The sequence below is a fragment of the Cydia fagiglandana genome, chromosome 26 (genome assembly GCF_963556715.1).
Source record: "Cydia fagiglandana chromosome 26, ilCydFagi1.1, whole genome shotgun sequence".
NCBI classification, from domain to species: domain Eukaryota; kingdom Metazoa; phylum Arthropoda; class Insecta; order Lepidoptera; family Tortricidae; genus Cydia; species Cydia fagiglandana.
Genome location: NC_085957.1, coordinates 10,721,651 through 10,736,928, shown reverse-complemented (window position 1 = coordinate 10,736,928; position 15,278 = coordinate 10,721,651). Strand labels below are relative to the sequence as shown.

The 15,278-nt window shown below is 35.5% G+C and overlaps 1 protein-coding gene across 1 annotated transcript; it reads right to left on the bottom strand.

Moving 5' to 3' along the window:
* Positions 1–1,958: 1,958 nt before the first annotated feature.
* On the bottom strand, positions 1,959–15,278 carry LOC134677665 (general transcription factor 3C polypeptide 5-like). Its single transcript, XM_063536126.1, has 6 exons — positions 15,263–15,278; positions 14,280–14,531; positions 13,395–13,547; positions 12,772–12,954; positions 11,416–12,402; positions 1,959–2,119 (listed from the first exon to the last, which is right to left on the bottom strand). Exons 1-6 carry the CDS (start codon positions 15,276–15,278, stop codon positions 1,959–1,961), a joined length of 1,752 nt encoding a protein of 583 aa, XP_063392196.1.

The window sequence follows — 15,278 nt, the reverse complement described above, 5'->3', positions numbered from 1 at the left end:
TTGTGGTACTGCCAGGGGTCCTCGGTGTTTTCCGGTTCTGGACGTTCAACACAAGCTCCGGGACGGGATATACCGTATGGTCCGTATATCATGTACCTCGGTATGTCCAGGGAAGCCGTGGTGTGGGGCCGTACGGTAAACGCCGTTCCTGAACTGGCGACACGAAGTCCTCGCCTCTCTCGGACTCAAGATAAGATAAGATGAGATGAGATGCGATGAGAAGAGAAGAGATAAGCTAAGATCAGATAAGCTAAGATAAGATCAGATAAGATAAGATAAGATCTTACTGTCAAAATTGTGTAAACATATTATAAATATAAAGAAGTAGAGTCTGGCTACTGAAATTTTACCTAAATAATTGGCGGGAAATTCAAAAAATCTTGGGCTGGTCACACTTTGCTTAGTAGGAATTATAGTTTTGATACTAGATAATATTTTTGGTATTCTGTGCACAAGTAAGGTACCTATGGAAATAAGCTAAATAAAAGTTTACGTGCACTCAAAGTCAGCTTACATAATTTCTACCACTATTGAAAGTACAGTCAACAACATACACATATGTTTACGTTCCAATATTTAGATTTTATAGATATTTTTCAGAACTTTTAGTTTATCCGTTTTTTTATACACTTGTCCTATTTATGAGATTCAGGCATCAATAAATTCACGTACTTAATCAAAGTAATAGGCAAATGTTAGAACTAGTACTTAAAGTATCAAAATATTTATAGAGCACCAACCTCCTAATTTGTTTACATTTGGTTAGGAGTTGTAAACATTGCAGTTTTTCGTTATACAACGCTACACGTCGACTTCGCACATTGTCGTAATTATTTACGAGCTTAAATAATAGTTTGCGAACATCACTCAGTATAGAAATTATTAATATTATTTACAATAAACCCTTTATAAACCGCAAACAATTTGAATGAATGACATAAATTGACAACTCACTTTTAGCTTTTTTTTAAATCATAGACAATTGGTGATACAACAACGAAATATCTGTCAACAATTTTTGGCTAGCCAGACTCTATCAACAATTCTGCCCATTTCGAGCGTACAAGAAATGAAGCGGTCATAGGGCGCATCAGTTCTTGATTGTGGTACTGCCAGGGGCCCTCGGTGTTTTCCGGTTCTGGACGTTCAACACAAGCTCCGGGACGGGATTTACCGTATGGTCCATATATCATGTACCTCGGTATGTCCAGGGAAGCCGTGGAGTGGGGCCGTACGGTAAACGCCGTTCCTGAACCGGTGTCCTCTGTTGTATGACACGAAGACGCCTCTGTTAGAGTCTGTTCATGATTATGCTTGAGGTACATAAGATAAGATAAGATAACAAACACCGACGTGCATAAGATAAGATAAGATACGATTTTACTGTCAAAATTGTGTAAAAAGTATAACATGTTATAAAGGTATGAACAATTTTGCCCATTTCGAGCGTACAATACATCATGACTAAATTACACATCTAACATGATATGAAAAACGTGTCATACAACAACACCCCTGTTGGGGACACCAGATGAAATTCTGGGACGGCATACGGAAATCGCTGTCCCAGAACTTAAACTGGCTCCCCTGCTGACACGAAGTCCTCGCCTCTGTCGGAGTCTGCTCATGATGCTGGTTGTCGTTGCGGGGGGATTCCAGAAGTACCAGGGCCGATAAGATAAGATAAGATAAGATAAGATAAGATAAGATAAGATAAGATAAGATAAGATAAGATAATATAGGATAAGATAAGATAAGATAATATAGGATAAGATAAGATAATATAAGATGACAAACAGCGAGGTTCATAAGATAAGGTATGACATGATAAGATTTTACAGTCAAAATTGTGTAATAAGTATAACATGTTATAAAGGTATGAACAATTTTGCCCATTTCGAGCGTTCAATACATCTTATGACTAAATTACACATCTAACATGATATGAAAAAGGTGTCCTACAACAACAGGGGACACCAGACGAAATTCTGGGACGGCATACGGAAATTGCTGTCCCAGAACTTAAACTGGCTCCCCTGTTGACACGAAGTCCTCGCCTCTGTCGGAGTCTGCTCATGATGCTGGCTGTCGTTGCGGGAGGTTGCCGGAAGTACCTGGGCTGAAATTTCAACATAGTAGCGTAATGTGAATTAGCACTAGTGCGGTAAAATAACCCCATATGTACTGTAAAATAAAATAAAACTTACAAATGTAGTCTCTCTGCTTAGTTTTAAGGTTGACTGGTAGAGAATGCCTTATGGCATTAAGTCCGCCTTTTGTACTATAAGATTTTTCTTTTGTGCAATAAAGATTAAATAAATAAATGTAAGACCGAGACTGAACATTGAACATACATTGTTATGTTTAACTACTATAGAAATATTTATATATTTCGACAAAATGAAATTAATTATTTTCATTATTTTTCGAAAAAATGAAATTAATTATGATCGTGCTTACAATACTACGTTACTATACTGCAAAACGTAATTCAAGACCAAAAAAAGTAAGAAATGTTGCCACTTTTTACTAGCGCGTCTTGTATTTACGTACAAATAAGTGAATAAAAGTACTTTTTTAAATAGTAGGAGTAAAATTACTAATGAATAAATTATCTTAGCGTGTTTATTTATCAAAATGAATTTACTATTTTACAAACAAGTTATTGCAGTGGCAACATTTCCTTACTTTTTTTGGTCGTGAATTACGTTTTGCAGTATAGTAACGAAATTGTAAGCATGATAATAATTAATTTCATTTTGTCGAAACATATAAATATTTCTATAGTAGTTAAATAACAATGTATGTTCAATGTTCAAACTTCAAATTCCTTCGGCTCCTTTACTGCGTCAACTTTGCTGCGACAATGTCACTTGTTTTGCACGTGACTTATTAAGTACTAATAATCTTCACTTAAATAAAAAACCGGGCAAGTGCGAGTCGGACTCGCGCACGAAGGGTTCCGTACCATAAAGGAAAAAAAGAAACGGAAAAAAATGCAAAAAGAAAACGGTCACCCATCCAAGTACTGACCCCGCCCGACGTTGCTTAACTTTGTTCAAAAATCACGTTTGCTGTATGGGAGCCCCATTTAAATCTTTATTTTATTCTGTTTTTAGTATTTGTTGTTATAGCGGCAACAGAAATACATCATCTGTGAAAATTTCAACTCTCTAGCTATCACGGTTCGTGAGATACAGCCTGGTGACAGACGGACGGACGGACGGACGGACGGACGGACAGCGAAGTCTTAGTAATAGGGTCCCGTTTTACCTTTTGGGTACGGAACCCTAAAAACTATAAAATTATTGTACAAAATTACAAACAAAGTAAAATCTATATCTGAACACAGTTCTATACTGAACAAGCTTTCTCACTCGAATGAAGATTCAATCATCAGTGTTCGCTATTTAAAGAAGCTTGAAACAAAACAATTATTGTTCCATCATACCTGAAATATAATCTGTTTACTAACAGCAGAGGATGGTATTTGTTTTGGAATACAAGAATGTAAATAATTCGACCGCGAGTGACGAACAGATTTCCATTAAGCAATCGCCTCCCGCCGATAACTCGTAGTGGTTAACGGCTTTGTATGATGAACCCTCGTGGACGCCAGCTGCCGCTCCGTTGGTGGATTGAGGAATGGCAGCCACCGAAACACGTAAAAAATACTGGGTATCGGTGTACCGTGAGAGGAACACGAAGTGACGATCCTGACCGTGACTGCCTAATTATTATTAATTTTAGGTATTTTTTGCGTGTATTTTACATTTTTACTATTTTATTCTTTGTGTTGTTGTATTTTTACACTGTACTTAATTGTTTAAAATAGGTGTTTACCTGTCAATAAAGAACTGTTATTATTATGGTTTTCTACAAGATTTCTCTTTCTCAGCCTAAGCTGGTACCTAATTAATATTATCTACGGGCCGGAACCAAGTAGATGATATGTGCAATCAATCAAGTTAGATTATTTTTTTCATCCTCTTGCAGAAACTTCTGCAAGTATTAAGAGCTGCTTTCTGTAACTGTATTTGGTTTCAGGTCAATAAGTTTCAGACTGTGGTGGAGGTATTTAGGGATTACACCAGAGGTTGACAAAACTATGGGGACAATGTATACTTTTTCCTGATTCCAGATCCTGGTAACTTCATCTTTACGGTCAGTATATTTTTGTACTTTTTCAGTACCTAATAGTTTTATGTAGGTTGTGGGTGTTGGGGACAGAGATATCTATTAGGTAAGTGATTTTATGTATTTTGTCAGTCAAGGTTATATCCTGTCGGTGAGTATGGCGCGGTCAAAGTACATTTTATGGGTTTCATTTTCTAGAATGTTTGTAGGCTATATTTGTAGTTATGTGTTACTGTGTGGTATAAGATTGTGTTTAAGAGCCAGTTTTTGATGTACGATATTTGCTACCTTTATTATTATTATTATTTGTACTTCATTTTTGGATTTCACGGGCCTATAAATCCCGGTCTTTTGATAGGCTTGCGTGGGGATATAGATCCAACACGTAGAGGCCCCTTGGAGAGCTTTAAAGTCATGTAGAACGCCTGCTGGAACCCGTTCACAGGCGCAACAATAAACACCCATGAACCGGTCACAGCAGGCATTGGGACTATTGTAGAAAAAGTAAATGGTAAATATTAATTTGGTCTTTTGAATTTTAGTCACGTACGTACATATACGTTACCCTCCAAATATATCTACCTAGAAATATTAGCCGAGTTAAGCCTGAAATTAGCATAGAATATAATGGAATAGAAACACTGTAATATTGGCAAAACATGTACAAAAGATAACATTTTTACAAGAACATTGGCAGAATAACAGTTATATATGTATGGTATGAATGGTATAGTAGGTATGAAAAAATATAGCAATGAAGAACTAAGTACATATATTTTTAATTATATTTTATTTTATTTAGTTTTAGTTTTTAGTTTTGTATGTATGTATGTATGTATGTATGTCACTTTATTGCACATAAACAGGTTTACATAAAATGGACAAAAACAAAACAAAAATAAAAATGTTATGTACAAAGGCGAACTAGTTTTAATTTAGGTTTATTTTATAGATAAGTTAGTTTATTTTTATTTTTAACGTTTGTATCTGCCTTATAAATAAATAAGTATATAGTACATATATTATTTTATTGTGTCTCTGTTTGCGTAGTTATTTTTTGTGAAGTGATGTTTATATGCTGTTGATTTAATGTGATATGGAAAAAATTGGCCCTATTCATACATTGTATGGGAAAATCGAATGGAAGCCGATACCCGTAGGTACGGGTTATAATTACCATACCTATGACCTGAAATTTTTTTTCTTTATTCTTTATTCTTCCATAATTGCATACATGTAGTAGGTACAAAAGATATTAAATATTATCATCATCACCATCATCTCAGCCATAAGACGTCCACTGCTGAACATAGGCCTCCCCCTTTTTTGGGGGGTTAATGCCATAATCGCCACGCTTGGCAGGCGGGTTGGCGATCGCAGTCGAGTACCTACACCGAATTTGAGAGACGCTGCTGCCCGTCCACCGGTGGTCTTGGACGTGGTTTAAGGACATACCCGGGTCCTGGACGTAGTTTAAGGACATAACCGGGTCCAATCTTATATTAGGATTATATTTGGATAGGATTAGGATTTTCAGAGTGGTTTGGGGTAACTGAAACCTTAAAAAATTTGACACAGCGACCATATCTCGCCAACTATAGGTAGAAGATAGAAGTATTACTTCCAAGTAGAGTCAGACCGAGGAAAGTCTGCAGCGATTTTAATAGGCCACGCAGTGCGTCATTTTAAACGTCAAACTTCTATAAAATTATGACGTAGAAATAACACTTGCACTGCGTGGGCTATCAAAATCGCTGTAGACTATTCTTGGTCTATTTCTATCACCTCCGGTGTCTCTGATGGACTTATTTTTTTAAATGAAACAGGTAAAAAATTGATTTATAAATATTATTGGAATTTTTTTTAACACTAAAATTAGTTTAATACACAATGTTTGTTAATATATTCAGCATTCAGCAACTCTTTTTGGTTTTCTTGGGTTTCACTTTTTCACATTTGCAGTATTTATCTGTGAAAACAAAAAAAAAACTTAATTATAGGTAGGTAAATAAGTTCTTGTCAAAAATATATCTCTGGTATAAGCTTTTATCGCTGACTGTACTTTTCTTTCCACAGGCAACTAATACTCATAGAGACCATGGTAAAACCCTAAATACAATTAGTTTGCATTGTTTTATCACAGAGTGCCTATGGCCACCTCCTGTCTCCATCATCAGATCAGCTCCATGTCATCATAATATGGCATTGTCATCCAATTTACATATGAATGCAATATTTCTGCTTAATCGGAAATCGAAAAGTGGTTCTACCAAACATAGCTATTAACCACGGTAAGGAAACTAGCTTTCACCATTGACTTATATACATATCTTAAGGACTGGCCTTACAGGCACTAAAAATGGTACTAGTTCAGAGGTGTCACTCGCGAATTCGAGCCAATTGTGCAGCCTAGCGCAACTAGTTGCAACCAATCACGTGCCTGATGCGAACTCATCAACCAATCGCGTTGCAGCGGTGTCACACCGCTGTTCTGGCCCCTGTCATGCCTCATTATTATTGCCTTGCCCGTAAGGCCTTTCTCTAGATATCTATGTCAATGGCTTTCACATAAAAAGAACCGCATCAAAATTGGTCCATCCGTTCGAGAGTTACGATGCCATAGACATACAGACAGACAGACATTGGCGTCAAACGTATAACACCCCTATTTTTGCGTCGGGGGTTATTTTAATGTCAGTTTTTAGGGTTCCGTACCCAAAGAGTAAAAACGGGACCCTCTTACTCCACTGTCAATATGTCTGTCACCAGGCTGTATCTGATGATGTACTTCTGTTGCCGCTATAATAACAAATACTAAAAAATACGGAACCTTAGGTGGGCGAGTTCGACTCGCACTTATCCGGTTTTTTAAACTCACCTTTTAAACCACACCCTCCATATTTAAGCTTACAACTCTCGACCGATGCTAGCGCCATCTGTGAAAGTCAAACAAATTGAAAGAAAGAAAAAAAAAACATTTCATCATCATCATCTCAGCCATAAGACGTCCACTGCTGAACATAGGCCTCCCCCTTATGGTGGGTGAATGAATCGCCACGCTTGGCAGGCGGGTTGGCGATCGCAGTCGAGTACACCGAATCTGAAGGACGCTGCTGCCCGTCCACCGGTGGTCTTGGGCGTAGTTTAAGGACAACCCAAAACACAAAACAAACAACAACACAAACAAATTTTTACAAAATACATTTATTTACCTCAAACCTAACCAGTTAATTAAATACAGGACATATTTAGACAGGCGTGGCTCACTCCGCGATTTCGTCGCTTTGCTACAGGTATTAGCTAAAAGTACATCCGTTCCACACCAATTTTGGTGGCTAGCCATAAGCCGCGCGTGGCGCTGTCGCCACCTAGCGGCCATATATATACCTTTAACAGACGAGTTTTTTTTTAATTCTTTACATTTATAGAGGGTTTTTACAAATGCCACCCTCATAGTGGCTCTCTAAGGACGCGTTTTGTTGCGTGTCTTCTGTACCTAGAAAGTACTATTATTTATTCTGTGACATAGATTAGACGGACGTAATTGAAAGTCCAAGTAAATTCTTATTAAACGACTTGGCAAGTGACGGAGTGTGGCTGTGGAAGTGCTACACTTAAAGGCTTCCTCGCACAACGTATCAGCATTGCGATACAGCGGGGAAATGCTGCCAGCATCCATGGTAAAATGCCTCAAGGGCCTATTTTAGATTTAAACTAGTTATTAATTCTTGAAATTTCTATTATCTGTTGAAATGTTTATTGATAAGGTAGATACAAATATTAAAAATGAAAATAAACTAACTTATCTATAAAATAAAACTAAATTAAATTGTTATTAATTTAGTTTAATGTTACCACTGCGTATATCTTTTATATACATAAATGCCGTATTTTACCTATAAAGCTCTCAAAATAAGACGTATAAAAATTCATAACCTTTGTTATGTGACTTTTTTAAATAAAATTTTTAATTAAGTATAAAACTCACTCTTTGGGGAAGGCTTATGTCCAGCAGTGGACGTTCTCTGGCTGATATGATGATGATGATGATGATAAAACTCAAGTGAAAAGTAAACATACCTTATACAATATCCTCATATTTATTAACGAGTCACTCATTAAATTCAATTAAAGACGAGTTAGTGATCCGTTACAGATTCTAGGTACGCAGGTAGCTATTTACATAATATATCGGCTAAAGTAGCAAACCTCGTAAATCCAAATAAATTAAATTAGGGATTTGCTACCTTAGCCGAAAATACCCACAGTTGCAAACCACGTTTAATTACGACTTTAGCCGACGACATTTCAGTATCACTATAAATTAGTATTAAAATAGTAGAATAAAAATAAAAACTTACCATTACAGTGGCTATCAGAAGAAAAATGTAGAAGAAATTCATTTTAAATGTTGTTACCTCGAATGCCTTTAAGATCTGATACCAACTTCAAAAACAGCTGGTTTTTTATACCTGCATGTTGATTACTCGATTTATTTACATAAATGCAGTAAAATAACAATTAGTATGGCTTAAAATAAATATAATATCAAAACATGTTATTGTAATATGGGGCATTATCTATGAAAAGGGATCTTATTGTCGATGGCGCTTACGCCGCATAGCGTCGCGCGGCATTGTATTTATATCGGAGCATCGTTAATAATGGCGTAAGCTCCATCAACAATAAGTGCCCTTTTCATAGATAACGCCACATATTACCAAAGTATTACTCACTTTTTACAAAGGTAAGTATTAACTAGTGGTTTTACTTGGTTTTACTTGGTTTTACTTTAACAGATTATTTTTAACTAGCGTCCGCCTAGGCTTCGCACGGGCAGGCGTGTCTCACTCCGCGATTTCGTCGCTTTGCTACAGGTAGCTAAAAGTACATCCGTTCGACCCCAATTTTGGGGTTTGCCATAAGCCGCGCGTGGCGCTGTCGCCACCTAGAGGCCATATCTGTGCTGATCGTGACAGACGCGTTTTGTTAGAGAGTAAGTCTTCTGTACCTAGTACTACGGGTATTATTTATTCTGTGGCACGGGTTAGCAAATTATACACTCAAACCTTTCTCAGGAATCAATCTATTGATAGGTGAAAACCGCACGAAAATCCATTCAGTCATTTCTGAGTTTATCGCGAACAAACACACAAACAGCCAGACGTGATGAATATAGGTAGAATCGCATGATGGTAAGTGATTTCCCATGGATACCCGCAATAACAGAGGGGTTATATGCGCCTTGGCGGCCTTAAAGATGGGAGTATAGGATTTTTACAAGCTTTTATTTAGTTTCACCTGTCCCCTTGTCGGTCTGTAATCAAATCTTGCAAGTTAAATTTGATCCACTTCCCGGTTGAGTTGAAATTTTGCATGCATGTATATATCGGATGACAATGCAATATTATGGTACCATCGAGCTGATCTGATGATGAAGACAGGAGGTGGCCATAGGAACTCTGTGATGAAACAACGCAACCTAATTGTGTTGGGGGTTTTTAGAATTGTCTCGATGAGTATTAGTTGTCTGTTGTAAGAAAAGTACAGTCAGCGATAAAAGCTTGTACCAAAAATGTTTTTTTTGTCAAAAACTTATTTTTCCATATCAATCACTAGTTGTGACAACCAAACATATCATGAACATATATTTTTTTCTAATTTTTCATATGCATTCATATATTACTCATATTCTGCAATGACGTCTATATATGTCATCATTCGCGTCATAAAAAAATATCATAATAATATATTTCTAAGTAAATTACTTATTAATACTTACTGTTGACACACATGGCGTCATTTGCAACGTGCAGGGTTAATTGCAACAATAATTTTATTATTTTAACCTTTTTTTATTATTTTAATGCGGATTGGGGACTTCACATGCTCCTTTGAATTTCTTCGCAGATGTATGCAGGTTTCCTCACGATGTTTTCCTTCACCGAAAAGCTAGTGGTAAATATCAAATGATATTTCGTACATAAGTTCCGAGAAACTCATTGGTACGAGCCGGGATTTGAACCCGCGACCTCCGGATTGAAAGTCGGGCGTCATATCCACTCGGCCACCACCGCTTCTATGATTTGATTACCTAGTATGATTTAACTTCACATTTACCAACTACTTAACAACTTTAATTTTATTAATAACATGGTAATTAATTAAGGTTTTATGTAGGTACCCGTGCAAAGCCGGGGAGGGTCGCTAGTATTATACCGGGTGTGGCCTGTAACATGAGCAAATAATTATAACATAAACTACTCCTCAAACGGTGACACTTTTGTTCAACAACTTTAAAAAAATATGAAATGTTTAGACTCCCTATTTTTCATACAAAATAAATATTATCTTCAATGAACGCCATCGCCACGCCATATCATTGTGATTGACGTTGCTTGTCACGCCTTAAACATAACAAATTTCGCAATACATTACGCGTCTTAGAATAAACTTTAAAGTGTATTAAAAATCAAACCACAAGTTATTTTTAAAAGTTGCTGAACAAATGTTGGTCAGTATGAGGAGAACAGCCTACAGTTTAATTTTTTGCTCGTATTACAGGCCACACCCGGTATAGGTAATTTGATTAGGTTAAGTGTAAAAAAAGTGTTTATAGGTATAAGAAAAAAATACGTATGTTAAGCATGTATAACATTTATATTTCCCCAATTTAATACATAAGTAATTCCCGTAAAATTATGAAAATATATTGCCAAAAAATATGTCGTAATATTTCTACGAATATTAGTATCATGAACACCCATTTTTTTGTTATTTTCTTAATTTGCAAACTTAACCTATAATCATTCAAGTCCTTAAATTCATTGCCTGGTCAATTTTAATCAGTATGGTAATAATAATAAATATAGTTTTTATATTTTACTTTTATATTCATATTATACATCTCCTAGCCTAAGAGTTGACATAAATTAAGAGATAAATAATGAATAATTTATAGGCCTGTGAAATCCAAGGAGATATAAAAATAATAAATAAAGCCCATAAGAATTTTTTTTTCTAAGTAGGTACTCCATACATATTAAAAACATATCTTTCAATAAATACTTCTTGTAATTCTTTACACAAGTAATATTGTAAGTACTAAGCTAATTGAGATCATGTATATTTTGTTTTACTGAGATATGAAATTTAGCGAAAATGAAAAGGACTTTTTAACTTCCCTACTTTCGATCAAATCACGTATTATTTTAGTTTCGTCACTTTCGACTTTTTTCTCACGACAACTATTTTTACCCTTTTTATAAACATTTATACCCTCTTCTGTGTTTAGTTTGTTTTTCGTAACATGTTTTTTCTTGCCAGTATTATTAATTTTGTCCATATAAGTTACATCACTATCCCTTTCAGTTATATCATCTTCGTTTTCAAATATATCATCTCCATCTTTCAAATATTTTCCCATAACACTTTCACTCCTTGAATTTACATCATTATCTGATGCAGTTAAATATTCTTCATTCCTAAACTTAATATCTTCTTGAATACGTTTGTCATATTTTTTCTCGTCTGGTTTAACCTTATTTGCTTTCTTTTTATTATTTATAAAATCTTTCAACTGGAAGTCATGTTCTTTCTCTTCATAAGCGATATCTTTGACTATACCATTATTTTCATCAAAGTTATTGGCATAGATGTTATCATTTAATTCTTCATTGTAACTATTTTCTTTTGATATTGACGAACGTGAGTCATAATCCTCGGCTTGTTTCTGATTTTCTTCATCTAGTTTTCCTAATTGTAAGGGTATGTCGTGATGAGTTTCTTTTTGAGTCTCTTTTTTATCAAATTTTAATATACTATCCAGCCAGGATTCTTTACTATCAATAAGATCATTAGTCACTGTTAAATCAGTAGGTTTTGGTTTCGAGATTCGCTCATATTTATCATTATAGTTTTTCTCGAGTTTCTCACGGCCGATACGGCGATAATTATTGTGATGTTTGCCAAGTTTTCGTTTAGGTTTTTCTTTGAGATCAATTAGTTCCTGGTTTTTGTTTTCACTAATTTCCGTTTCGATATCCTCTTTTATTAATTTATCTAGGATATCTTCATAGCTGTCTTCTTGTTTTTCTGATTCACTGAAATCGAGTAGGTCTTTGCCTTTTTTACTGGATTGTTTAAGGTTATTTTTCAATAATTTTCTTCTAAAACCAACGTTTTTATCAGTTGAGTTTGTTAGTGTGTTTATTTCATCATTGTAGCCGTTTTTATCATGACGACTGCTTGTAGGTGTTTCCATTTCTGACACATTTTCGTCATAACTGATGTAATTTATGCCATCAGTTGTACTGCCATCACCAACTTTGTGTGGTTTTTGTGAGTATTTTATGATATATGGCCTTTTTTTCACATATTTGTTTCGCCTATTTGAAAAAATGTTATTTCTAACTTGCTTAGTTTTCCGGTTTGCGCTTATACCATCGGCGTCACTTGCACGTTCTAGGCCATAACCATTGGTATCTTTTAAATTAGATTTCAGCCTTTTATCTGAGATAACCTTAAGATTATTACCAACATCATCCTTTTTATTAAATTTTCTTAAAGATTCTACGTACACACTATTACTATTTTTTCTGTGGTCAATTTTATTTCCTTTTCTATATCTTTTACTGTTTTTATTGACCTGTGTAGTAATATCATCATAAGAATCTTTGCTAATTTTTTCATCACTATTGTAATCTGTTAATTGTTCTGGATATGGTGTTCTCTCGTCTGAAGATGAGGTGTCATCGTTGTTTTTGTTTCCTTCTAGCAGCTCATCTACAGCATCTCTTAACTCTTCATCACCAATGTCTGTAATTCGTATATTTTAACTTTTTTTTAACTCATTTGTTATAAATGTCAAAAAAGGAATGAGGGCTACAAACTGAAATATAAGTGTTACGATAAAGTTTATAATTACATACAAAAGTGTTTCTACTACTAAAAAAAATACATGCCATATATATTTCATAATATATGTCAATAATTATTCCCATACATCTTAATTTCGATCGAATGTGTAATCTTCTTATTCCTGTAAATTATTATGTACTGCACTGCTTGTTTTAAAAGTTTTCTATTCTTTATATCCCGCTACCCCAAGGTTGCCTGGAAGAGATCGCTTACAGCGATAAGACCGCCTGTTGTTGCCTTTATTTATACTGTAAATCTGTTATTGTATTTTTCTTTGTGGTGCAATAAAGTGTATTTACTTACTTAATTTAGATTGATTTATGCAAATTATAAAATACCTTGATTAGGGTCGTCTGTCTTCAACATTTTGACGAATTCGGAGTTCTGTGAATCTTCTTCTGAACTGTTTGACTCCAGATTTGTCCTGTCTTTTCGATTTAAAATCGGGCGCATCCTGCTTTTCGGTTTGAAGGGTCGTTGTTTTGGAATACCTAAAAATTCAATTAAACGAATATATAATTTACGAATAAAAAATTCAATTTGACTTATTAATAATTTTGTAAGTAGGTAAGTAAGTAAGTTTAAGTAAACACCTTATTGTTCGAAAAGAAAGGAGTAATGGTTACGTCAGATAAAACAAAAATGTGTAGTACGAAGGCGAACTTATCCCTAAGAGGGATCTCTTTCAGTTAACCTATTCTTTATTCAGGCAAACACTGAGACTTATACCTATATTTGTTTTCTTTTATTTATATGTGCAATAATTAAAGAGTATTTACAGTACATATTGCTATTTTACAGCGCTAGTGCGAAAATTAGCACATTACGTGACTATATCGAAAATTTTAAAGGCCATTATATACTGTAAAACGTTGTACGATAAGTATAATTATGTGAAATTAGGTAATTCGCAAGTTCGTATCGATTTAAAACACTCCCTTAGGTCGTGCTTTAATTTATCGACACTCGTTTCGAATTTCCTATTTTTCGCACTTGTATCATACATAATGTACTGAATTGTACCATAGAAATCGAAACTAACTGTAAAGCTAACGTTAGACCGGGCCGTGTCCGGGCCGGAGCTTCCGGCGCATCGTTTTCTATGGAAAGCATCACGTGATCGCCTGTCATGTCATAGAAAAGTAAGCTCCGGAAGCTCCGGCCCGGACACGGCCCGGTCTAACGTGAGTTATCCGTAAGAAAGTTTTGGCATTAAAACTTACCATCCGAACCACTTCGATCTCCATTCTTAGCCAAAGATGAAAGCTTAGAGTCCAGAAGTTTCTTCACACCTTCCAGCACGGATTGCTTTAGATTGTCTGTATCAAGTTCACTGTCCAACTTGCTTTCCAGTATGCTATCCAGCGCGTAGTCCAGCGGTGCTTCCAGCGTGCTGTCCGACTTGTCCAGCTCGTCCGAGTTGGATGGAATGGACGCGGAGTGGACGCCGCAAAGGGCGGACAACAGTAACACTGCTACAAGTCGAATTAAAAATATATTTATGGAATGATGAAAGGAACTGAAGATTAACGACCCGTTTCGAACTTTAAGATACGTCAGTTATTAGATCTAGAAACGATATGGATTAAATATAATTATTATGTCAGTGTCCAATGTGACGTTTCTTCAAACAAAAGCGCCACAGACACTGACACATCTAATCCATATTGTTTCTAGATCTTTTAATTGACGTATCTTATAGCTCGAATCGGGCAGTCAGAAACTCACGACGGAAGATTTCGCGATATAAAGTTTTTCCTCAATATCTCTGAAAGCATACTACTGTTTAAAATTTTGTTTGTCAAATCCCTCGGTTTGATTTGATATACAATGTGTGTCTGACCATGGGGCTTTAAATCCAGGGCTCGATTCTACTCGCTAAACTGAGCTACTTTTACTATGGCACCAACCCCGAAATCCCGATTTTTTTTACTTTTTCATACATTTTGGCTCAGATGTCGACGTTTTCTATGGAAAAGCCAAAAAATTTTCCCCGATTTGAGGGTTGCTCCCATAGTAAAAGTAGCTTAGTTTAGCGAGTAAAATCTAGCCCTGGGTTTAAAGCCCCATGGTCAGACATAACTATGTATACCTACCTACTATGCTAGATGTCGACTGTGAAAATAATAGTCGTTATTGTACCAGAACTGATGTATGGAGTGAACACTATTTTTACTATATTTCTCTATAGTTAAAGTTAACTCACCTACAGTCGGCTCCAT